Genomic DNA, 27398 nt, shown 5'->3' with positions numbered 1-27398 from the left:
TGTGGAAAAATAGTTTTAGATTCTTGATATTTACACAATAAACATTTCCACAACATTTAATTAAATCATGTCTCATAGACAAATGGGCAGACAGGCCAACTGCAGGGGATTAACATATGTATTGCATGGCAATTAACTGAACTGGTTCCCAATCTACGTTTCTATTGTTTCTTTGAAGTTCATGTGTCTCACTACTTTCAATGTCTGGTTCCTGTATGTTGATCTCATCAAGACGCTGCTTCACCTGTAACTTCCTCCTCTCTTTGATCATGTAAGGCTGAAATGTTGTATATAAGGAAGAAAGTTTACTTTGTCGGGAGAGATTGCTGAGAACTCTCTCCGTGCTGCACGTAACTAAAAGCTCTGATTGATCACACCGGCTCATTCCATTTTTCTTCAATATTTTGGGAAGAAACTGCATTTACAATATGTATAGGGTTATATATACTGTATGTGTGTATATGTATAGGGTTATATATACTGTATGTGTGTATATGTATAGGGTTATACTGTATGTGTATATGTATAGGGTTATATATACTGTATGGGTGTATATGTATAGGGTTATATATACTGTATGTGTGTATATGTATAGGGTTATATATACTGTATGTGTATATGTATAGGGTTATATATACTGTATGTGTATATGTATAGGGTTATATATACTGTATGTGTGTATATGTATAGGGTTATATTTACTGTATGTGTGTGTATATGTATAGGGTTATATATACAGTATATAGGGTTATATATACTGTATGTGTGTATATGTATAGGGTTATATATACTGTATGTGTGTATATGTCTATATGTTTATATGTACATCTGTATAACGGTGTGTATGTGAGTATGTGTATATTTATTTGCATTTAGCCTAAGTTGTTGTTTTTCATGTTTTTGTTTATTTTTCAGTTCGAAAAGAAGAATTAATAAAATGAAAAAAAATGAAAGTCTTACTGATCACCATTAAAGCATGGTATTAAAGCAGCATTAAATGGTCTTGCTGAAATTATTTCAAGGATTATTGACTCCTTGTCATTCCATAACATGATCCTTGTTAGAGCTCTGTTGGAATAATTTGATCATTCTGTCTTGTTAAAATAATTTGGATTATTCTTTCTTTTTCTATCTCTCTGTCTGTCTCTGTGCGTGACGCAGGTCACTATCAAAGGTCACTATCAAATGCATGCATAGTTCACTGTGTGTGTGCCCTCTCTCTATGCATTTATATATTAATCATGCAATATTAAAAAAAATGTCTTTTTCTTTTTCTCTTTCTTTTCCTTAATGAAACAATTTATTGAATAAGCAAACAATTATAAATGAATATCTTATTTACTTATTTATTTATTCTATTGGCATTGCCTCTTGTAAAAAACGCATAAATGTGGCAGGATGAATTGAATATGTGATGAAGCTGTTAATATTTGTAATTTCATAACCTGCAATAAAGTAATAAAAAAAAAATCATGCGATATGATTTAGATTCAGTGATTATGTTTGTGTGCTAATATTGTTTTAAAAACTATGATTACTTTAAATACATATATTCCATTTGCTTAAACTGATTAAGATTCTAAAATCTGGGTTTCCAAATTATATCTGTAAAACATAACAAGGCAGGAGGTTTTGTTGAATGTTTTGGAGAAGAGGCCAGGTCAGGACACAGTGTGAAGGGCAGAGAAGATTGCTGCCTGGTGACATGACGTGTCCCTGTATTGATTAAAACTGACGAATCAGCGGATCCAGAAGGCGGAACTTCCTGGAAGAAATCTACCTTCATGTCTGAGTAAACAATTGTTAGATAAATAATGGGTTCAAGGGAAAGGAGACGGGTTCAGACTTCACGACCTGAAACCGTCTGTGTGTATCAGGGACATGGAGAGTGAACCCAGAGATCTCTGTAATAATGAACTTTATCGACGTATTGTAATAAAATGATGTTAAACTGAGAACTTGGACGTCTCCTGCTCATCATTCCCCATCAAACGATCTGCGCAGAGAAATAGGTGAGGATTTTCTGTTGGTGTCAGATTATTCAGACAGACTACACTAAGAGTCTTTTAAATCACTTCCTACAACTTTCTTTTATAGGAAAGCACATAGGAATTATTTAATTTGTAGCTGAATTTGATTTATGATCCCTGTGTTGTATTTATTTAATTGCATTGTTGTTGTTTTTATCTAGTGTGTCCATGCCATAATTATGTATTCATTCATAATAATAATAATTATGTTTTCAGGTTGTCCATCAGTCCGTCTGTCCCATTGTTGTGAACACAGTCTCTCAGGAATGCCTCACAGTGACCTCACAAAAACGATTTTGCTTAGATCATTTGCTAATTATGACAATATTTACATGAAATGTCTAATAGGATGAGATGATAAAGTGATTCCATTTTTATCTACTATTGGATTACATGCCACATGGATTACAATATGCTAAGAGGTTAATATGGATTTTTTTTGCCAAAGGACACCAAAATGATTCTGTCTACCCTACCTTTAACCCATTTTAATGGTATCGCTGCAGAATTCATGGCATTCTGGCCACTAGTTGAGTTTCTGTGCTGATAAAGTGATCACCTGAGTGACCTCATGCCAGCAGGGAAACAAACACGTGTCACGTTAGATCAATTTCAGCAGATCAAGTCTGAAGACTACATCCAATATGCTTGAATTTAACCTTTCACTTCAAATGCGCACACACCAACCATTATGCAATGTTTGAGTTCACTCACACAGCCACAAGCCAGAATTCTCAGTACAGGGAAATAAGGTTAAAAATATATAACTGTTGTTGTGAGCAGCCGTCTCTTATCATCTGTCAACATCCAGCATACCAGACATCCCACAACAGCTCCACCTCCTGTCAGACTGTCATTCTGTATTCACAAAAGGCCTTTGTATAAGACAATAGTAAATATTCGCTACAATCAGGTTGTAATGTTTTTGTAACATTTAAGTGATGCAAGGCTTCATACCTCTGAAACATTAAGAAAAGCAGTCAGACAAGAAGGACTGGTTGAGCAGAGACAGTTGTAATGCATTAAGTCTATGACCAGTGGTGTGTGGTCCATGTGAGGCAGGGCCTATTTATTGCGTTTTGCACTTGTTTTACAATATTATTGTATGTATCTCTTCTGTAGCATGAGAAGTGGGTGTGAGCTAATGCAGCCTCTGTCACATGTTATATTACTACAGACTAATTCAGTCTTTTCCACTTTTCCTAATGCTCCCTATACATCAGAAGACTTTGAAAAGATTTGGAAAGACTCCTGCAAGACTATCAGCTGACACCTGCTCACATCTAAAGACAAGTGTTGACAGTTTTTAGTCCCAGCCTAGTCTCAGACTGAGATTTTAGACAGGCTGTGAATCTTGCAGGGTCACTATTTACAAGACTACAACTAGATTTCCTTTAGCATTTTTACCTACCATGCAATTTTTCACAAACTGTCCCCTCACAAAGCTGAAAGAGGATTTCTGTTTTTCTGACATGAAAAGTTGACTATTTTACAGTAAGAATACACTACTGGTCAAAAGTTTTAGAACACACCAACTTGATGGTGAAAATGAAAATGATGCAGTTTAATGTCTCAGTGTACTCTGAAATTAATGCACATTTGCAACATTTAAAATTCTTTATTGAGCATGATAGTGTTTTGAAAGTAAAAAAAAGATTCAAAATTTAAGTTGGACTAAAGGACTAAAAAAAGACACAAAATGACCAAAAAAAAGACACAAAATGACTAAAAAAAGACACAAAATTACCAAAAAAAGACACAAAATGACAAAAAAAAAAAACCAAAAGACACAAAATGACTAAAAAAAGACACAAAATGACCAGAAAAAGATGCAAAAAGACACAAAATGACTTACAAAGACATGAAAAGAATTCAAAAATGGACAAAATAGCCCAAGACTCCATAGAGTTAAGTTGTTAACCCATTTCTTGTTCCCTGAAAAAGGCCTTCTTGTATAATTCTGAAATGTACATTATTTTTCAGTTTTTGTTAACCTTACCTTTTTTTATTTACCTCTGGCAGTTCACCACTTACCTTTGTACCCTTTCAAGCTGTTCATTTGACTTGAGCTGCTTGAATTTCAATAAAAAACTGGAAAAATTGGGGTGTTCTAAAACTTTTGACCGGTAGTGTAGATATAAGGAAGAATAAAGGGAAGGAAACTGTAGAAAATAATTCATGATATGCATTTATGTCCTATTTAATTATAATTTGTTTAATTGAATAATTATACTTATCAGCTCTATCAACTTTCATTTAATTAATCACACATTAATCATCAATTATTTATAACCTATTTATGTATACATTTATCTATACATTTTAACCTTACTGTTCTCTTTACTAAGAAACAGCACAGATAGAAACCTGAATGACTCATGAGAGAGGAACTGAAAAGGATACAGGTTTACCAAGAATGACAAGTGAGACCTGAACCACTCTAGAGGTTAGAGTTCAACTGTTAACCAATACAACTTGCTGTTCTTCACAATCTATCAAATTTTATCCACCGCAAAGGGCAAGTGCTCTACTGTTTGAAAAGTCTCCCCAATGAGTTTTAACTGTACTTTCCAGTTCAGAAGTGTTGTTCAACAACGTGGTAAGGGCTAAAGGGATTGATGTCATTGGTGCTCAGTGAGAATGAGAGCATCCTATTGCTCCAGAGACTGTTTTAATGGAGGAGCAACAGTCTTGGAAAAATTATAAGACCACCCTTGTTTTCTTCAATTTCTTGTTCATTTTAATGCCTGGTACAAATAAAGGTGCATTTGTTTGAACAAATATAATAACAGAAATAGCTCTTAAGAGTTTAATTTAGGGGCTGATATCTAGCCATTTTCCATGGTTTTCTTGATAACCAAAATCATGATACATAAAGTAATCCAACTAGTTTCCCAGCATTAGCCGGATGATTCTTCCTTTTAAATGTTCTCTAATGAAATGACAAATGATAAGTGTATACAGCTGATATGGACACTATAGACATCTGAATTAATGATTTTTGCAGTATAACATTTGTCGGGTAAATATGAATGTAGAATTTTTTAACAGTATTGCATGTATGTATTAATTGAGTTTGTATGTACTGTTTTTATGTTGTTTGTATGTCATTTTCTATGTCTTTTTAGGGACCCCAGGAAGACTAGCAGTCGCCAAGGCGTCAGCTAATGGGGCTCCATTCAATAAACAATAAGTTTCCATACCTACTGAGCTTTAACTATGCTGAATTTGTTTTACGGAAACTAACCAACTGAAAATGTCCTGTAATCGAAAAAAGCCTGGCTTATTTGGTAAAGTCGCTTTATGCATAAGGTGATATCAAATAGTAAATACAGGGCTGTATGCATTTTTTTTATTGTTATCCTTTAAAAAAAAAAGTATGCTTGAATAATTAGTTACTAATCTATGTCTTACTGACTAATCTTCTATGGAACCACGAGAAAGACATGTGAAAAACAAGTCAAACACAAATACAAGAAAACGTATTTAATCATTCAAATATGATGATGATTACAGCCACAGCATGCATAGTAACAGACAAAACACAAAAAGTACTTCAATCACTTAGAATATCAAAAGTTTAAGAATACAATCATCAAACATCTGAACACGTCATGTTTCTAATGGCACAGGTTTTTAAATTGGAGATAAAGAAAACACCCTGCTGAAAACTGCTGCTGGCTATTGCTTCCTGTCCATTTCCTAATGTCCACAGGTGAGAACTTTTTTTTTTAAACTATCATGACTAACCACCAAACCTGCAGTTTTACATTTTATACATGGGGGCGTTTAAGAGGACTCAGCAACTTGAACTCCAATTGCCCTCAGACTTCCTTGTGAATACAATCAAACAATCAGAGCATTTTCAATTTTTTTCTACTAGAACATCTAGTCCAGTAAAGGTCCAGAGTGATGTAATAAGTGATGTATTACATCATTTCCTGCTACTGCAGAGCTTTTAGTGTACTTGTCCTGTCAGTTTCATTTTTTAAATACAGTAGGTTTGGAGCAAATAAAAGAAAAAACTGATCTAAAACCAGCCCCAAACTTATCTAATCACTGACACCCTGTGGTTTTTCTTTGAGCCTAAAATATAGCATCAGTAATATAATAAGATAAAATATAAAATATCACAAAATTAAAAAACATTTAAAAAATACCAGAACGAGTCACTCCTTGAGCTAAACTACCTGTTGCATGGTTTTTTATAAAAAGAAAAATAGTTCTGAACTACAAATGCTATTTTGTTCAACCATGTTATTTTGCTTTTTCAGATGAGAAACATATCTACCAAAAGCATTTTTTATGAGAAATAAAACCTGTTTTTTTTTTATTGAAATACACTACAAAAGATAGAAAAATAGTTCTAGCATCACAGTTGGCAGCAGACTGGCTGGGCTCAGAGGAGGAGGAGGCTGCTTCATGCAGCGGGATCACATGATGGAGCAGCCTCTCTTTGCAGTGCGAGGGTCATCCTGCACACACACACACATGCACAGTACCATTCAAAACACAATGCTAGAAAGGCTTTCAAGTTACACTGACTAGTAACATCGCCTAGCCTAAATTTGAAAAAAATAAAATAAAAACAACCTTAAAAGAAAATGCATTTCCTGCAGAAAATGTGCTTGAATGCTAAAAGCTAACGCTAAACTGCAATGCTGAATTTACATGTGAAAGAAGGTGAAGTAGAGGGAATAGATCAGGGGTGGGCAATTAATTTCCCCAAGGGGCCTCATGACTAATACCACGAAGGTTGCAGGGGCCGGACCAAAACTCTGAACTAAATTCTGCTCAATATTAATGTAATCGCTTTATAAAATACAGTAAATTATCTGGTTTTGAGCTGCTACTGATAAGAATACATGTTATGATAAGACTGTTAATGTGGAGTAAATCAAATATAGCAGTAAAAAGTAGTAAATACTCCAATCACTATATCACTATTCCATTTATTTTAAACACAAATGTAAATGACCTTTACTGTTTTACAATGTTGTGATGCTTTTATTTTGAAAAGGTGCTGTCCAGTGTGAAACAGGTGCTTTAATTTTGAAAGGTAGTGACAGGAAATAACAGGTGGAACGGTTAAATGAAAAACGAACGATAAATAATAATGAGTGCGTTGTAATTCATATAAAGTTGATATAAAGTATGAAAAAGGCTTCTATAGTGGCTGACTGACAGGACACAAGGGTTGTTAAAGTTTATTTTCTTCTGTCATATATATTAGTGGCTATATTTGTTGTCTTAACTATAGTAAAAGTGCTTGTTTGCTCAATTGCTAATGCTTGTTATTGCTTTCACGGTGGATTCTCAAGGTGACCAAGGAATGTCTTATTTTTATATATTTTTATATTAACTTTATGCAAAAAGCAATAGCAGCTCGGTTGTCAATTTTTGACAAGGTACCGAGGTAACTCGGGTAACTCAGATATACGTAAATCGCCTTCAAAATAAAAGCGCTGCGGTTGTATTGATTTCTAATTTCTGGGTAACCTCACGCGGGCCGGACAATGCCCAGGTCTGGAATAGATTGAAAGGTGGAAATTCGGTTGAATAAGTATGAATGTCATTGAAAAAGTTGAGTAAGACCAATAATGTTTCAAAAATGTGAAATATTTCAAAGTTTGTTGGAAAGTTGACACTATTCTGCAATGCTTGCTTAAATGTGTGAGGTGGTAATGGATGGCACTTAAACTAGTCCAGTCTGCAGCTAGAATGTGCAGCTGTAGCATTGGAGAGTGGAGAAGTTTTAAGAGACTTTGTAGATTCTCTCTATTGACTTGCATTGAGAAAAAAAAAGAGATTAAAAAAAAAGATTAATACGAGAACAAAAATGCACACTCATGTCCTCAAAGAGCGGATGATAGTTGCTTCCGCAGTGTTCACACAATAAGGGCTGCATGACAGATCATTTCAGCCTCCACACTGTAATGCATGTACACTACATATATCAATAAATATATCAGCAGACATGCAGCTGTAGGTAACTTTACATAACCTAAAGCAAAATCTAACGCCATCAAGCGCACGTTCCTGTATAGAGGTATGACAGAATGGAATTCACTGGCTAAAAATATCAAACTCACCACTAACATAAAGCAATTCAAAATATTAATAAAACAGTATTTATCAAAATAAGAAAACACGGTATATTTATATGAATGTAGTATATTTCTATAGGTATATGATATGTGTTATTATAATGTATATGCAGTAGAACGAAGGTGTATATACAACATTTGTATTATGTGTTAGTAGATTTTGTAATGATGTATATGTGTAGAAATGTGTGTAATATGGATTAATATGTGAATAATTTTTGTTTTGTTTTATTTTTATTATGTTTTGTGTTTTTAACTGTATATTTGATACTGTTGGACCCCAGGAAGAATAGCTGTGGCTTTGCTGCAGCTAATGGGGATCTTAATAATAAACTAATAACACTATGGTGATTTTTGCTGCTCTGTACAAAAGCATAACTGTCATGGTTCATGCGACTGTCAGCAGGGTGCGTCAGAGGTCTGTAGACCCTGTACGTCTGTACTGACGTGGTGGTGTGGCTGGTGGTCTCACCTGCTGCTGGAAGAGGTCTTCCTCCGAGTCCTCCACTCCGTTCTCTTCCTCGTCGCTCTGCTCTTCTTCTGCTGCGGTCTTGTAAGTTGTGGTTCTCTTTGCCACTTCCTGCCACAGACACACACACACACACACACACACACACACACCGACAAACACACTCCACATCAAAACTACACCACCAAGTATATAATCCAAGGATACTTTACTTTTTTTCCCTCCCCCCGACACTCAACTGGCTGAAAAACATGGCCCTCCCAACTTTTTTCACAGTGAGCAACCAACAACAACAACGTCCAGATGGATGGGAAACTATTGCACAACCTAAGAGATTGTGAAAGTACATCAGAGCAAGCAGTGTGCATAGAGTCCACATGTTTTCAGTTTTCTCTTAAAACTGTCTATCTCTTTAGGCAAGCCTTCCCCTGATGTTGATGTTTCCTGGGCATATGTGAAGTTACATGTTCTTGTGCTATTGTGTGTTTTTTTTTCTATCAACTCTATATTTTACTGCATTTTATCCCTGTTGTAAAGCACTTTGTGATTGTATCTACACTACCGGTCAAAAGTTTTAGAACACCCCAATTTTTCTATTGAAAGGTAAGGTTAACAAAAACTGAAAAATAATGTACATTTCAGAATTATACAAGTAGGCCTTTTTCAGGGAACAAGAAATGGGTTAACAACTTAACTCTATGGAGTCTTGTCCATTTTTGAATTCTTTTCATGTCTTTGTAAGTCATTTTGTGACTTTTAGTGTCTTTTTTGGTAATTTTGTGTCTTTTTTTTGGTAATTTTGTGTCTTTTTTTAGTCCTTTAGTCCAACATAAAATGTGATTTCGAATCTTTTTTTTACTTTCAAAACACTATCATGCTCAATAAAGAATTTTAAATGTTGCAAATGTGCATTCATTTCAGAGTACACTGAGACATTAAACTGCATCATTTTCAATTAAATTCTGGAAAGTTGGTGTGTTCTAAAACTTTTGACCAGTAGTGTATGAAAAGTGTTCTATAAATTTTACTTACTGAACAGATCAGAGGGTCAGTGACAGAGATAGTGTGTGTGTGTGTGTGTGTGTGTGTGTGTGTGTGTGTGTGTGTGTGTGTGTGTGTGTGTGTGTGTGTGTGTGTGTGTGTGTGTGTGTGTGTGTGTGTGTGTGTGTGTGTACCTCTCCCTGAGGGTTGACCAGCACCACGTGGACGTCCAGTCCTGACCCCCAGGTGGACTGGTTCTTCCACACCAGGTCTGTGGGAGGTTTAGAGCTCACGCCAGCATCAGAGGCCCAAACCTGCACAAACACCACATGAGCGTTCAAAAAGCCCCAAAGTCCTCCTCATATTCAACACAAAACTCACACTGACCGACTTGAGAAGCTCTTTTCATGCATCGCACCTCGTTTTAAAACACACACGCTTCAAACACAAGAGCAAAACACTGAACAACAACATACTAGACGCCAACCTTTTCTTTCAGAAACACTTTCAGTGACTCATTAGTGTTAGTGTTAGTGTTTTTGCTGATACAGATACACTGCGTGGAGCTCAGGGCCCCCCATGACTGAATGTAACACAACACTGACAACTAGGTGTGTGATGATACTCTCAGCTCATGAGACGAGACATGATATTGGGTTCACAAGAACGAGACGAGATTTTAAGAAAACTACATTGACAAAATATCTGACTGGACCAACAAACTTTTATTTAACAGAGTTGCACATGCATTTTGAAATGTTTTATTATAACTCTTCACATGCATGATGTAGGCATGAGCTTTTAATAAACTTCTCCTTCCACAAATTGAAACTAAAATTTATAAAAGTTAAAATAAGATAAATACAAGATCTCGTCACACCCCTACTGACAACATTAACTAATACATTGTATCTAAAGTAGATTGCCGATACCTGTATCAGCACATAAACCAATCTGGTTGATTAAATCAGTGTGCCACATCCAGCATTGGCTCTCTGGTTCCCCTTTTCAACCAGAGCAGTTTGAGGGTCAGTTTGGAGCCACGGTCTAATTTCAAACCAGTTACCCAGCTGGGGTTTAACTGGGATGTTATCAATACCTGTAGTCTTTGCTAGGTAGCTAGCTAGACCCAGCGCCCTAGCGTTAGCTCATTACAAAGTTTAACATTAACATCTTATGTTCACTGTTAATAAGAAGGTAATCCTTGTCAATAGCAACCAAGAGGAACAACATAAATGTGTTGTAAATGTCGTTTTAAGATGCCAATGTAGGCTCAAGAAGCCCCGAGCAACATTTGCATAGAGACGATGTACAGATATATACAGTGACGTAATGACGTAACTCTCTAACTGTGGAGAAGCAAACAGGTTCTGTGACGGTTCGTAAGTTGAACAAACAAGCACCTGCAGCATCACTGGAACTAGGTTGCTGTTGGTTGAAAAAGGGGTACCGGTAATATCTCCTTATCAACAGATTATGTGGAAAATCAACCACTTTTCAAGGTGTATATTTTAATTCAAGCATATTCTTCTCCAAACATTCAAGACTGTAAAAACAGAAGCTCTTACCGTGACTTTCTGGCCAGCCTTCAGGGTGTATTTGGGTGTGAACTTGTAGGTGGCTGAAGCATTTTCAATCGTCTTAATCATCTCATAACCGACCATTGCCTGGTCCTGAGACAAACACACTCATTAGTCGGACACAAAGCTTGTACCGGTTCTTAAAACTGAACATTTTCAGCTGTACACGTGAACATTAAATCACCAAAACCAGGCACGCAGCCGTAGAGCTCACCTCGTCTCCAGTGTTCTGGAGGCAGATGAATTTTCCGTCTGTGTCGATCTCATCGATGCAGATGGATCCTGTGGCCGAGGCAGAGTGAGCGATGGACACCGAGCTGCTGGCTTCCTGTTCCTCCACATCAACGCGCTTTCTCTTTCCCCGAGTGGTTCGCACGCTGCGGCTGCTGGATGAAGCCCGAGACACGGTGACACGGGCCGAGGGACTGGGAGACAGCTTCAGTCTGGCAAAGAGAAACACCGGAAAAAAATCCAGGTCAGCCAGTGTGTCAGAAGCACAGTTAGAATTAAACTGATGCAATCACCACCTCAAACCTTTGAGCTCCTCACCTTTCTTCTTCTCCCTCCAGAAGTTTGCGGTAGGCGTTGATCTCCATGTCCAGTGCCAGTTTAACATCCAGCAGCTGCTCGTAGTCGTTCAGCTGTTGCTGCATCTTGCTCCTGATCTCAGCCACCTCCAGGTCTTTATCAGCCAGCAGGTTGCGGCTTCTGTCCTTCTCCTGAGCCAGAGCGGCCTCCAGCTCCACGATACGATCACGCCAACCACGAGTCTGAATAAAGACCAGGAGGTCAGAGTCTGAGGTGGCTCTAATGCTCATGTGTTACACAGCTGGCAAACATTTTAATATGTATTGCAAAAAGCTTAGATACCTGCTTAAATAAAATGATTGCTCAGATGAAAACTAAACCCTATGCAGGGTTGAGAATAATTTTTCCTTGTACATGCACCACCAAATGCACTAAAAAGATTTTTTACTGCAACATTTGGTGTGTTTTTCCATCTTTTCTCAGCACTTCAGCGATGGCCATATCTGACACAAATTAATTAATCTGCATCTGTATTTTCCATTTGTATTTCCCCTGCCTAAACACAGCTCACCAGGCTACACACTAACCTAACAATACTGCTGCAAATAATTAATATAGACTACACCTCCACATTATTCAATCTTTAAGCCAAATTGATTTTTGAATTTTTTTTTAGCTAACTGACAGGCTATTTTGTAGAGATGGTTATATTGTAAATGTTGTCTAATATGTCACTATAAAACTTTTTTTACACATCGATACTGATATATTTGTAATAGGCCGATATCAGCAGGCAGATGAATTAGTAGAGCTAAAAATACCAATAGGAATAATAATCTTGCAATTTTGTGAATGATGGACCAAATATTGTACATTAGTTGGCATTACACACATTTCAGATACTTAAACCAGATGAGGCAGTGGCTGAACAACTGAAAATTATTAGGAAGCCCAATTCAGCCCATCTCACTGTATTTTCACTGAATTTCACAATAAGAGCAAATAACTGCAGCCACCAGCTAGAATCAGATGAAATGAGTCTTAATAGTCCTGTGTTGGAAAATGTAAGATACTAGATTCAGCACTTAGATAAATGTGGTTTGCTCAGGAGATAACTTCTAATTGTCACAAAAATAACAACAACAACAACAATAATAATAATAATATTGTATAAAATATAATGTCAACCTCCTTCTGCATCGCTGCCAGCTGGGCACTGAGGCTCTCGATCCTCAGGGTGGACTCTCTGAGCTCCTCCCGAGCCATGTTGGTGGACGCTCCCTTCATCTCAGAACACAGACGAAGGTCCTCCAGCTGAGGACGAACACACAGATGTTAGAGAGAGAAACATCAACACGGTTTTCTTCTCATCACAACCTGAAAGAGGAACTGAGCAGTGTCAGTCACTTCCTGACATGCAGGAAGTTAGTAACGTGTCTTTAGGCATGTTGGCTCTCTATATGCATCAGTTACAGGTTCATGTGTTTGTAAACTATGATGGCAATAGTCTTCTCGTTGGCTTTTAACACCACATAGAGTGTTGATTTTATGATTTTTTGTTTTTATTGTATTCATGCATATTTTATTTTGTGCGGGCAGTACATTTTACATTTTATTTTATTTATTTTTTATCCCATTTTTTATTTATTTTATCTTATTGCATCTTACTGTTCTATTGTTTACTACATCTCTTTGTATTGTGTTATGTATTTATTGTTTGTGCAGCACTTTGGAAACCTTGTGTTTGCTAAAATTGTGCTATATAAATAAAGTGGATTGGATTGGTTGCTTATACATATTGGTTATATAAGAGTATAACCAGGATGTGTAAGAGGATGATTTAAACTGGTCCGCCAATATACTACAGAATGCATATATGGGGATTTTGCAATTAAAAAAACATTTATAATTTATTATAGTATCAGTATAAAAAGCAGTTGGACCACCTATGTTTTTTCTGATGGTTTATAATAAGCTTCATCTCATCTACTCTTGTCTTGAGATTTATTTTCCACTGCAGCATACAAAAGGCTCAATGAATGTGGTCTGCTAATGTGTGGTGTGAAGGTCTGCGAGCAGAAGGTGAAAATGCATTTTCGTTAAATGTTCTGCAGGCAAACTTAGGGAAATAAAGGCAGCAGTCAGAAGGTAATTTATCAAATGCAAAGTTTCCATCAGTTTATTTGCATCTTGCAACAAGATGCACTTGTGCCAACTGCACCCAGTGAACTATAGATGAACTCTATATTTATAAAAGAAAGCCACAACATGTCACATCCTGTGATGCCAAGCATTTGCTACCATGTCAGAAACTTGCTGTGTGGCTTTCTGCACATCAAATAAACGTCCAGTTAGAATTCAATCTATTATACTGGAGCACAACCAAACAAAGACAAAGCCACTGGTACAAAAGCTGAGCCTGCAAGGACCTGTAGTTCTTGAGGTTTCACTGTGTGTAAATCCCTGTATGACACATGATCAAAACAACGTTAATACTGCTTCTGTCTTGAAATGGTGTATGGATTTCATTAAAACCAGCTAGTAAATGACAGCAGAGTGTTAATGGCAGCAGGGTTGCGCTATTATGGGAACAACAATTTGCCAAATTTTAAGATAGCAAAGAGCCACAACCATCCCAAAGGTAAAATGTTTCTTTGTTATTATCATCTTTAATTGTGAGTTTTTACTACTTACTGTCAGCAAATCTCAGGTGCAAAGACAAACCAGCAATGAATGAATCCTTCCAACAAGTATCGCATCCAAAGCTCCATTAATCTTCCATTGTTAAAACTAGTGGCACACTGATTCATTCATTCATTCATTCATTGTTACTCAGCCAGGTCACACCCATCATTGCTCTGATTGGTTGTAGGCCTATTCAGATTGATAACGGCTCTTGGAAATCAAAGATTTACTGAGAGATTCCAGACTTATATGCATTTTCAAATTATTTGCTAAATAAAAGCACTAAACAGCAGCCGTTTGTTGGATCATTTTTCCCCCTCCTGTTTTCAGTTTAGGAGATTAGGTTAAAACCCTGTCATGTGTTTTATTTTTTGTTTTTTTTGCTTGCTATTTTGTATTGCTCTATAAAACTGCTGACAGTTCTAACACACAGTTTAGCTTAGGCGTGCCCGTAGGCTTTTGTTACAATCAAGCTCAAATCAACTGAGTGAAGACAGTTCAGGTGACAACAATTTGCCAAATGTTAGGATAGTAAAAGAGCAAAAAATGTCCCAAAGTTAAAACATTGTTTCTTTACCGTGTTATTATCATCTATATTTGTAAGTTTGTAGTTGTAAAATAAAGACACCGTTCAGATGTTGAGGACATAGTAATGTTCAATTTGCTAGCTCTACAGGAGAAAAGTCACACAAAAACATATGGAGTTAAGTGCTGTTTCTTATCATTTATTTGATAACGATCAGTGGGCAGAATATGTCTGAGTCTGTGCAGTGAGTTGTTCAATCCCCGTTAGTCCTGGGATTAGAACCAGCCACCCTTCAGCTACAATCCTGATTCTCTAACCAGGGATTCCCAAAGTGTGGTGCGTGGACCCCTGAGGGTGCGCGAACTGCCGTCATGTAATGGCGGTCTGATAATTACACAATTACATTTTTTCCCCCCACACAATAAAGAAGTGTAAAAAAACATTTCCTTTGTAAAATGTAAAATCAAAAACTGTAATATTATTTAATAAATAAATGCAGGCTATTCAAAATGCACTTCATGTTAAAATGAAGCATAGAAGAAGTTATCTTCTTCCATGTTTCCAGCCTGTGTTATGATGACGGGTTGTTTAGCTCCACGCTCATTTAAACTTGCTGCAATTTTTGTTCAACGCGACTCAAAATATTATAACATTTTCCCAACTTGTGTGCTTTCTGCCTCTGATCCTGAGCCTGTCATCATCCTCTTTGCTCTTAAAAGTGGAAGCTTGCGCATAACTTTGTTGCATTATATTGAAACTGTGTTTCAGGTTAATTCAAATGCCAGACCGCATTGTTGTGATGGTGATTTATTTATATGTGTGTTCTCATTTGAGCATGATTAAACATGCTGCCTTTAATATGGCTATAAAAAAGCTTATTGCATTTCGGTTTTTTTGAAGGTGTGGGGGATTGGGGGTGCGTCAACACGGTTGGGACATAGAAGGGGGTGCGCGGCTAAAAACGTTTGGGAACCGCTGCTCTAACCTCTAGGCCACAGACTGCCCTGAGTCTGTGTTGATAAGTGTGATAGGATAGACAGGATGAGCTTGTTACCGTCATCACCACAAGGTCAATCTCATGTTATTTCACTGTGTAATGCATTTGAGAGCAGAGCGGTCACAGCCACCTGCTCATACACTGCTTCTTGGTAATGGTACTGTGGTAAGAAAAAAAAACACGCAGTCACAGCCCTAAATAATATGTGTACAAAATCCCTTTCAACCCAGAGCTATCCCTGGAAGATCTCCGTTTGTCCTGAACACATTCTCTATTGTCCCCAGGACAACAGGACTGTCCACTGGTCTCATGCACTGGGAACTGGTTTCCTGGTTTGATATTGGACCTGTAGTTCCAGATAAGACAGGTCCCAGAACCTAGAGACTGTTTAGCAGTAAAATAATGCTGATGATGTTGGAATCTGATGTTCAACTATCAGGATGCCAGCTTGATCTACAAGCGTTATATGCGTATGGGAACTCAAAACCAAAAACTCAATATGGAGTACAAAACACTGAAAAATTGAATAAATTAAGTTGGAGATAAAGAAACTAGAGAATGATGTAAGTATACATTTTACCACAGCAGAAGGTTCTGGTTTAGACTGGATTTAATGTGGGGTTTTTTTTGTCTAACAGCGGATGAATAAAGGACTAAAAAACTTTTACACACTTTTCTTAAATTATACATTTTGAGCCTTCAAAAAAAACTTGCATGAATTGAAAAACAGTAACTGAAATAGATGTGTAAATTCATGCCTTGTCACATTGTGAGAAAAAAGGTCTAAACCAGACTGTAACATAAAAAACTAAGTCTAAACTTTCTGTACGGACATGACAAAAGTGACACGCGCACGAAAAGAAACGTGACGGAACTTTCTTTTGGGAATTTGTTTCCGCTCGTCAGAAATAAATTGACACACAGCTAAAGTTAGCTCATCAGTTAGCCTGCCCCGGAGCAGGCTAGTTTAGTGGTATCAGTTACCATGGTTACTGAGCGGGGAGTCACATAAGCCACTTTGATGGAATGCATCTCTCACTTAAATTAGCGAGATTTATCAAAAAAAGCCGGGCTTTTCCTTAATCCACCTTGATGGAACACCCCTCAGGTACAACATCCAATGGCTTATTATCATTATTATTATAATTATCATTATGTGACACAGTGTGTGTTTGCTCATACTTTGGCCAAGTAGGTGCTCTCCATGTTCTCCTTGTAGATCTGGATCTGCTCCTCATTCTGGGCCCTCATGTCAACCAGGGCCTGAGTCAGTTTGTATTCATACTCCTCCTTGCGACCAGAGTCCACCTCCACCAGCCGGGTCTCGTACCGCTGCCGGGCTTCCTTCACTTCCTGTATCAGAGCACACAGTCAGCACTCAGACAGTTATCTTCAGTTGTAGTCCTGATTAACTCAAGTCAACATTGGTTAAGCTCCATTAGAACATGAAACAATTTCAGCAAGTTAAAAAAACCCCAATATGACTTAATTAATAGCTGCAGTCCTACTGAAAACTCTCATCATGATAATGTGGCTCCTTGATTTGAGACAATCAGCCCAATGTGTGATGTTGAAATGTAAATGTGGTGATATTCTACATTTCTCAGTATTGTGTGCTCTATTAATCCTTCATTGTTAAAACTAGTGGCCAACTGATTAACTGTCGGCCCATTAATGGAGCTGATTGCGTCACTCAGTGCTCACACCCCTCAGTGATCTGATTGGCTGATGGTCTGTTTAGAGGCATTTCAGTCTGCACCCACTGATAACGGCTCTTGAGGGGTTCCAGACTAATATGCATTTGCAAATTATTTGCTAAATAAAAGTGCTAAACAGCTGTAAGAAGCCTTTTTGTTGGAGCCCCTTTTCCCTCCCGTTTTTGGTTTAGAAGATTTTGGGAGTCATTTGTTTTACTTTTATTGTTTGTCAGGTAGGTTTTGGGGTTTTGCATGGCTCTATAAACTGCTGACTGAGTTCAAACTGACCAAGGAAGTGGCTACGTGCTTGTAGACTTCTGTTCCAACCAAGGAAGAGCACACCTGCTACAACAACTCACCTGAGTGCAGACAGATCAGTGAGTGAATGAGTTGAGTCAGGTTTGCTCCTGCTTAGCTGGAATGAAAACCTGCAGCCACACCCTTTGATGGATCATTTTGACACCAGTGGTGCAGCAGGTCTTTCTCCCTTAGACCAGAGATATAACAACAGGAGCTTCTGTTTGCCTTTAAAGCCACTGTTGGATTTTTGATTCTGTAAAGTATCCTTATGCCATCTAGTGACTCTTAATTGTTATTACATTTTAAATGATCTCAATTTGACCATATGACTATGTTCTGTAAGGAAAAAACCAATGTATTGATGTACGATGTATTTATCTTTACATGTCAAGACTCCATAGTATAAAAATGGAATAGCCTTCAGTGCCACAATTGCATTTGGCTTTCACATTGCTTAGTTACACAAGTTTACAATTTTTTTGCTCTTGCAGGAATGAGGTGCTGCCATCTGCTGAGTGAAGCTGTTCAATGCAATTACACTTTTTTTCTTTTAAACTAAGTTTGTTTTTGACGACCTGAGGGCATTTATTTAGTTGATACATTATTTTAAAATGTAAATCTGAAGCAAACAGACAATAACAGAGCTAAACATCATTTTTTGTCACATTAGTTATCAAATTTGTAGAACTGATGTGCATATTCATTGATAATATTACCAAATTCTTATATGTAATCAGATGCCAAAAAACCCCACATAGGAATTGTATTGGCCATTGGCTTCTATGCTCTCTAAATATCGGAATTTGTCATCGAAAAAAAAACACCATAACTTTCATTTTAATTCCATCCCTGATCGATGCAAAAACTCACTAGAGCACCAAATGTAGATTAGTCCACCCCTGAAAATAGTCCCCAACAATTCATGACACTATTTCATCCTGTTTGAGTAACAATCGGAGAGCCCACTGAGGCTTACAGCCAATCTACATCAGAATAATTCTACTATGTACATGTCATAGCCTCAGTGCCAGATCTGTTCTACTGTGACTTGATAAAATGTGAAACACTGACCTCCTCCTGCATGTTCTTACGGAAGATACTATCCTCTGTCAGACTTTGGCAGCGGTTTTCCAAGTCGACGCGTAAAAGCATCTCATCTCCAAGTTGCTTCTTGGTCTGAGTCAGACTAGAATCCAGCTGACAACACACAAAAACAGGCGTTAACATTTATATATACACACACATATATACATACACACACTGTGAATTCTGAAATTGATACATTCTGTTTTTATTCACATTTTACACAGCGTACCAACTTCTTTGTTATATGGTTATACATCAGTCCTGTTTCATTAGAGCAGTCGTTCTCAACCTTTTTGAGTCGCGACCCCCGCTCACTGAACAGAATCTCACACGCACAGTTCAGATCACCCAAAAAAAGGAAACAAAATGACCAAAAAAATGAAACAAAATGACCAGAAAAGACACAAATTGACCACAAAATGATCAAAAAAAGACACAAAATGACCAATAGAGACAAAATGACGAAAAAAAAGACACAAAATGACCAAAAAAAGACAATATGACCAAAAAAGGAAACAAAATGACGAGAAAAGACACAAATTGACCACAAAATGATCCAAAAAAAGACACAAAATGACCAAAAGAGAGACAAAATGACGAGAAAAGACACAAAATGACCAAAAAAAGACAATATGACCAAAAAAGGAAACAAAATGACCAAAAAAGACAAAAATTGACCACAAAAATGATCAAAAAGAGACACAAAATGACAAAAAAAACACACAAAATGACCAAAAAAAAGACAATAAATGACCAAAAAGACTAAAACACATGAACACTTTAACACAGTGGAGACAGAGCTGACTTCCAAAATGATTTGGCGACCCCCAGAAATCATCTCGCGACCCCAATTGGGGTCCCGACCCCAAGGTTGAGAATAGCTGCATCAGAGGAACAACTAAAAAGGAACAGACGATCTCAGCAGCCTCATCACATTCTAGTTAGAGTCGTGTTGTACCTCCTGCAGCTGCTCTCGCAGGTCAGCCAGCGCGGCCTCCAGGCCTCCGTTCTGAGACAGAGCGGTGGTCAGCATGGCCTCTTTACTGTTCAACTGAGCCTCCAGGTCCTTCAGCCTTGCCTGGGCTCCTGCTGCCTCAGAGTCCTTCTTGTTGTAACTGAAAGGAAGATGACAAGGCATGGTGAGTAGTAGTTAAAAGGACTTAAGGTACAAATCTGTGTATCAAAATTATAATTGGGTCCATTTACAGGTTGCCAGCATGTCCGGCGTAAAAGCTTAAACCAGTTGGATTTAATGTAAACCTACTGAAACATCACTATGACCCGTTCTGGAAAATTATAAAGCAGACTACACCAGCCACCTGTGGTAAAACAGAGCTAAATATAGGGATGTACCGATCAGGTCTCAACTACTCCGTATCAGAGCTGATAACAGCCTTTTTATTGATCAGTAGAGGCAGGAATCACCAGAGGACCCACAATGCCATTTTATCACGATACAATATTGTGATTTTAAGCATTTTGCGATATGGTATTGATACAATATATTGGGATTTAACTGTTTAACTGCATTTTGTGTCCACAAAAATTAACATTAATCAAGAATTGTTTTGTCAAACAAAAAAAAAATACTCTATTCATCTCACTTCAGTCTTTTATTTCTCCACAATGAGAGTCAAACCCACACACTGCCCCATGAGTGCAGCTGTTGTCTCCCAACTCTCCTCCACTGATCTCTGTGTTTGTATGTTAAAGTGATGTCTGAAGCTCTGTTTATTTATGTCATTTTCTTAAAATTTGTTCAGGTAACTGTATCGAAGCAATAAAAACTGAAGGGCAACGAATAGGAGGACATATCAATTCCCATGAGAACAAGGCTCAAAATTGCTATTGATGATATATATACAATGATTCTGCACACAGATGCATATCTGCGTCCGTATCCCGCTGTACATGTGTTTTGAACTTAAAGTGTATGTTAATTGATTAATCTCAGACATGCGTCTCACATCCTCTAAATTGACACATTTAATATAACGTATTAAAAGGGACAAAAGAATACTAACTACTTGTATGTGGCCTGGTGACAGACTGAAAAACGTTTCATCCAAAATGTTCTAAACAGAATAGCAATGTTGAAATTTAGAACTTTTAAACTGATAATTTATTACAGAGACGGTAAAGTAGTAAAAATGTACTGTTTGTTATCTGTACTGAATTACAGGTAGCGGTGCTGGAATCAGTTGAAATGTGAACGGTACCCAACCCACTTTATCAGTGAGGGTCCATCAGTATTGCATTTTATTTTGAAAGGGGACGGAAGTGTATTACGTTGATTCTGTGTGGGATTTCCTGTCTGGTGCGGTCTGCTCTGTTGAGCTTCACACAGTTTAGCAACGACTCGCGTCAGAAATAGAAGTGCTACGGATTGAACAAAGAACAACAATACATTTATATCATACTTACAATGCAAATACATGTTATTAAGCAATGCGTTACTTAATTTGGATTATTCAAAATAAATGCATTTTATGTCATAAAGGCTTTTATATATAAAACTCATATATAAAAACATCCGTTCCCTGAGTTCACTAAGTAAACACTGGAGCTGTTTCAACGGGTTCATGAGCGTGTTCTTTGGAGGAGCTCTGCTGGAACAGTCATGTTGTTTTCTCATGGTGTGTTTGAGGGTTAAACTGGGCGGTGGGACTGCTCATAAAGTGGACAAACTATGAGTGGAATGTACAGTGGTATGTCTGCTTTTCACGCTTTACTGAGAAACACTAGCTGGGGCAAACCTACTGACCAAACAGCCTCTCACTTCACACAAACACTCCCGTAAGACCACACACAACAAATACCTCAAATACTTTAGAAAGATTCTCAATGAGCTGAAGTAGATCCACACGGAGAACATGTTTAAAAATACACCTGTTACTGCTGGAAAGGGAGCAAACACAAGAACTTAAGTTGTCTTTAGACAACATTATAAGCGGCGTGGCGAGTAAATCAGAGCACTAGAGCCAAATTGCCTCTGAAGTTATAAGATCAGCTGCGATTGAAAGCACTTCTTAGAGCTCCAATTCTCCAGATTTACTGCAGAGCTGATCACTTTGCATTAGTCTCATTGGTCCATTAGTTTAAGCAAAGCGGACCTAATAAAATAGCAAATACATGTATGCTTTGCTGCATAAGTCATAGCTAATTACATGCAGCACCTCTGCATAGTTTTTAAAATAGAGTCCAACAATAAATGGGGAAATATAAAAGGTAAGACAGCATCACCAAGCTGTTTTTACCAGATATCATCTGGGCTAGCTTTGCTAAAAGCAAACACAAAAAAAGCAAATCCATCAGCACATTTTCATGCCATTTACTACTGAGACTGTTTAGCAACAATATCTTCACTTAACTCGTCTCTCCTCTGCACAGCAGAGCGCTGCTTCAGTGATCAGTGAAGCAGCTTCTGCAGATTATAATGGAAGCTGTGGTGCTGCCATGCTCTGTGTATTTTGAGTGTACACGGAAGAGGATTATCATTATTATTACTATTATTATTATTATGATACTTTGTAAACTAAAAAACATTCTAGACAGATGACAGAAGAAAGTAAAAGAGAGCCTTGTAATTTCTCAAAACATGTCAGTGTTAATTTATCTTTTGGTTACCTGGTTGCCTGTTTACCTCTAGTGTGATCTTTACATAGGAAAAGATATAAAGAGAAGCTTTAGTGTTTGTAAAGTAAGTATTGAACAACTGAGATACACAGCATGTTGAAAATAAATATGAAGGAGACTAATGGTAAACGGACCTGCACTTATATACGCTTTCTAGTCTCTTTGCGACCACTCAAAGCTCTTTACACTACAGACTGCACTCATTCACCCTTTCACACACACATTCATACTGGTGGCAGAGGCTACCCTAAACGGTGCCACCTGCCACCATTGGGAATTCATTCACACACCGATGAACGCAGCATCGGGAGCAATTTGGGGTTCAGTATCTTGCTCAAGGATACTTCGACATGTAGGCTGCGGCGGTCAGGGATCGAACCACAGACCCTTCGGTTGGGGGCCAATCAACTCTACCTCTAACTCTAACTGAGCCACAGCCGCCCCTAATGGGATATGTCAAGTGGCTAAGTGACTGAAACAGGCCGTCACTGCCACCTGTGTTCATCTGTCAGAGAGCTGAAGCAGACACAATACTTCGTCTGTCCAGCAACACGCAGCAGCGCCACACATGACACTTCACACTGGACAACACTTGTGTGTAGTAAATGTATATCTGGGGGATGTAGTATGCCCTTATAATAAGGCCACATTTCAAGCAACAACAGTCATATTACCCTCCTATGGGATTTTTTTTTAATGAAATCAAAGTTGTTTTCAGTCAATTTAGTTTTACACACAGACGTAACATAAAAATACCCAGGACAAACACAAGACTGGTTGGTGTTCATTATGGGAAAATATTAGCATTTTAACAACTATTCACACATTTGGTCAACTACTACTTCATTTCTGAAATACAGTTGAAAAACCACACTTTCAATGGGAAATCCTCGACATCCATTACTGCACTTTTGGTCAACAGCTGTGACTAACATACACACACAGCTGTCAAATTCTGTTGCACAAACACTCATATTTAATGTTTATGAATACACGTGCACTGTGTATACAAATAACGACTAAACGCATTATTCAACTCAGCAGTAATTCTGTGTAACACACACACAACTGAAATAATCCCAGAAAACATTTGTTTTTTTTGTTTTTTAACGAAATACCAAAAGCCAGTGAGTGTTTGTGTGTTTCTGCTGTTCCTTCAAGGCCGGATTAACCATATGAGCAACTGCCCAGGGGCCCACAACCTCTAAAGGGCCCGGGGCCGTGTGGGCACAAGCTAAATATCTGGTTATCTCTCGCTGATATGTTAAACTGTCCATCGGAGCCGTTGCTCAAAAATGAATTTTGAGGTGATTTCAGGGTGATTTCAGTTTAAAATGAGCCGAGGACCAAAATGTTACTTGATTCTAGATTCTTGGTTTTTGTTTGTGTCTTGTCTTCCTCTGTGATGGTTCTATCAACTCAATACATTGGTGCTGCTGGGAATAGGTGTTGGTAAATATATATGGGATGCTTTGAAAGTGGTTGTTTACTTATTTTTTGGTGAAAATTGAGGACACTTCCTTCCCTATATTTTTCTATCTTTTCGTACAGTGTCCTTGAGTGCCACGAATGGTGCCTTCCAAATAAAATGTATGACTGTTATTATTACTATTATCATCATTATCTATGTAGTGGGTCAATTTTGCCAGATTATACTGATATGTTTTGTTTTCATAACATCATATGTGAGGGAGAGGCTTGACAAAAGGACATTGTGGTGCATTTGTAGTTCTATGAGCGTTTGCACATCTGTACATGAAAATACACTTGATGACAGTTATTGATGTATTGAGTATATTAACTGTATATTACTGTAATCTATTCTGTATTTTGCCAGATTATGGTGATTCTGGGGTCGTGATGATGGGGCCCTTTAATATTGTTTCCCAGGGTACAGCAAAGTGTTCATCTTCCTTAGATATAACGTTACCACCAGTAGACCTTGAAGGCACCATGCCACCTTCATGAACGCTTAATCGCTCTTTCTCTCCCTCAGTAACACAGACAATGGTGGGCTGGTAAATGACTGTCATTCATTTCAAAATATGATTTAAAATTACCAACGACACCACTGTTTGAATTATACCTTACATATTGTGACTTCATCATGTCCAAGAGTATTTTGCAACCAGCCACAAACGATGCAAAGAAACAAAAGCATGTTTTGTTAATGGGCTGGATTTGAGTCAGGCGCTCCGAGACGAGACAACGTAACGTCACCTCCCCCAAACGCTGCACACACACACACACTTGTGCGTGCGTAATGTTGTAAAAGTGGCTCGAAAATCAAAGTGAGGACGCTGAAGTTTGGCTAGTCGTCGGGTGGTCCCGTCAGTATTAGACGGTATAACATGATTAAAGATTTAAAGAGGCTTACTTGAGGAGAAGCTGGTCGTGGTCGGACTTGATCTTGCCCAGCTCGATCTGCAGCCAGGCCCGCTCCTTGGAGGAGTCATCCAAACACCTCCGGGCGTCCGCGAGCTCATTCTCGTACAGGGCTTTCAGTCCGGTCACCTCGCGACTCCTAACTTCTTCCTTCTCGTTAATCTGCAGGTGAAGAACGCTGTTTTCAGACTCCAAACTCCGGACTTTGTCGATGTAAGTGGCCAGCCGGTCGTTGAGGTCCCGGAGCTGCTGTTTCTCCTGCAGCCTGGTGATCCGGGTCGGGCTCAGCGGCGTGCCGCTGCCGCACGTGCTCCTCTGCCCGGCCGGAGTACCAGTCGCGGTCGCCATTGTTAGAGACTAAAAACACCACGAATAAAGACACGAGCCGAACCAAAACAAATACACACGGCGCACGTTTAACGCTTTACAGTCAAGCGCTTAAAAACATCCAGTACTTCCACAAACTCTCCTGGAAGTATCCGGTCTTTTCTTATCCGAATGAAAGAGGGGTTTGGCTTCCTAATATGGCGGCTCATTGGATATTTTACGTTGTGTGCCACCAGCCAATGGGGAGGCTCGACGCAATGCGTTCTTTCAAATTAAACCGCTGGGTTCACTCGCGACTGTGACCAACGTATGCCGATAAGGCCCGAGGGGGCGGAGTCACTTCCCACCAGGTTACTATCCCTCGGTTTGGTGGATCCAAACGTCCCGACGTCAATAACAAGCGCTGCCTGACTTCCCTGATAACGGCTGAGCCTGAGATCATTCTGATAGTACAGCAGGCTCTACCAGAAGGAATAATAGAGTCTGCTGTACTATTAAAGGCAAGAAGAACTGTACTGTACAATAACAAATAATAACCTGGTTCATTACATACTGTCTATGCACTTTATGTGTTTTTTATGCACACTGTTCATTGCACCTTATTTGTTTCATTGCACCAACATTTTTATACTGTATATTCATATTTATTCTGCACTGGAATTCTATTCTACTCCTTCTTTAGACACTTTATATTTTATTGTATTTTTATATTTTATTGCTTGAAGTATGCCTAGGTTGTTCTTTTTACTTAATTGTGTTGTTATTGTCTCTGTGTGTAATGCTGCTGCTACACTGTAATTTCCCAGCTTGGGATAAATAAAGTCTATCTATCTATCTATCTATCTATCTATCTATCTATCTATCTATCTATCTATCTATCTATCTATCTATCTATCTATCTATCTATCTAAGAAGTGTTGGAGGAGGGAAACGGACATTTGTTACCTATGATCAGAGCAGGAATAAACCCAAGAAAAAACAATGACACAGAAATCAAAATGGTAATAAAATGTACACATAGTTTTTTTTATTTATTAGTAGGTCATAGACTAATTATTTGTTTGTACTATTGTAACCAGAGTTAAAAAACAGATTATTCTGTATAAAGAAAAACTGAGCTAAAGATGGAACTACAATAAGTAGTAATTTTCAAAATAAGTTGTGTATTTTCGAAATAAGTTGTGTTTTTCTTTTAATGTAAAAAAGCATCTTGTCACTGCAACATTTTAATCTGTGTTGGATTACGGAGATCTTTTGTACATGAATGTTGCTGCTACATGTCTTAGAATGATTGATAGAGTTTATCATGCTTCTTTGAGGTTCATAGCTGTTAGATGTCCACTCACCATTGTGAATTATACTCTCGGATAGGATGGCCGGCTCTGGCCACTCCAAGGGCTAGTTATTGGTTTACTTTCTTTTATAAGGCAATATTGGGACTGCTATCTTCGTACATTTGAACCTTAATTACTCTGACTTAATTACTCTGACTTTCAGACAGTAATATGCTCTATTTACAAAAGATGACTGCACTGTATACTGCAACAATATAGCAACTAGCTTCAGCACTATACTGTGTTTTAGTCTACTGTAAAAATCAATGAAATGCAGGATTGTACTGTAATTCAGTATGTGGTTTTATCACAGTACCATACTGTAAAGTAGATAACAATTAACAGTAGAATGCTGCAACCCTGCTGCCAGTATTTTACTGTTCATTACAAGACAATTGTTTACAGTGTATGATTAAGATTCAACATCTGTCATCTTAAAACCATAAACTGTGTTTACACGCCGTTTGTGTGGTCTCTATAACCAATATTATGAATTATTCTTATGGCTCTTTTCTGCAGTATGGATAGGGATTGTATTGTACATTTGTAAGTATTGCCCAAACCTCTGCACAGTTTTGTAAATATGGTAAAATCAGTGAACAGTAGAGAATGTGGAGTGATTTGTGGTCCAGAATGTGTTTTGCTTTATTCAGAACTGAAATGCTTCTTCACAGTTTGCTTTGTGCATGTTTTATGTGAGACTTTCAGTTTATTTTATAATCAATTGTTA

The 27398-nt window shown here is 37.9% G+C and overlaps 1 protein-coding gene across 1 annotated transcript; it reads right to left on the bottom strand.

Moving 5' to 3' along the window:
- Positions 1–5501: 5501 nt before the first annotated feature.
- On the bottom strand, positions 5502–25541 carry lmnb1 (lamin B1). Its single transcript, XM_059357376.1, has 11 exons — positions 25000–25541; positions 19945–20101; positions 18972–19097; positions 17086–17256; positions 12884–13009; positions 11717–11937; positions 11382–11610; positions 11156–11260; positions 9782–9901; positions 8610–8717; positions 5502–6505 (listed from the first exon to the last, which is right to left on the bottom strand). Exons 1-11 carry the CDS (start codon positions 25353–25355, stop codon positions 6464–6466), a joined length of 1761 nt encoding a protein of 586 aa, XP_059213359.1. The 5' UTR covers positions 25356–25541; the 3' UTR covers positions 5502–6463.
- Between the last annotated feature and the right edge of the window lie 1857 nt (positions 25542–27398).

The sequence above is a fragment of the Centropristis striata genome, chromosome 19 (genome assembly GCF_030273125.1).
Source record: "Centropristis striata isolate RG_2023a ecotype Rhode Island chromosome 19, C.striata_1.0, whole genome shotgun sequence".
Classification (NCBI taxonomy): Eukaryota; Metazoa; Chordata; class Actinopteri; order Perciformes; family Serranidae; genus Centropristis; species Centropristis striata.
This window is presented reverse-complemented; position numbering and strand designations above follow the sequence as displayed.

Coding starts and splice junctions, on each gene's coding strand:
- lmnb1 (XM_059357376.1), bottom strand. CDS start 25,355: ATGGCGACCGCGACTGGTACTCCGGCCGGGCAGAGGAGCACGTGCGGC. Junction 17,257..18,971: donor GTAAGAACATGCAGGAGGAG/GTCAGTGTTTCA, acceptor GCTCTGATACAG/GAAGTGAAGGAAGCCCGGCA. Junction 6,506..8,609: donor AAGACCTCTTCCAGCAGCAG/GTGAGACCACCA, acceptor GTGTGTGTGCAG/GATGACCCTCGCACTGCAAA.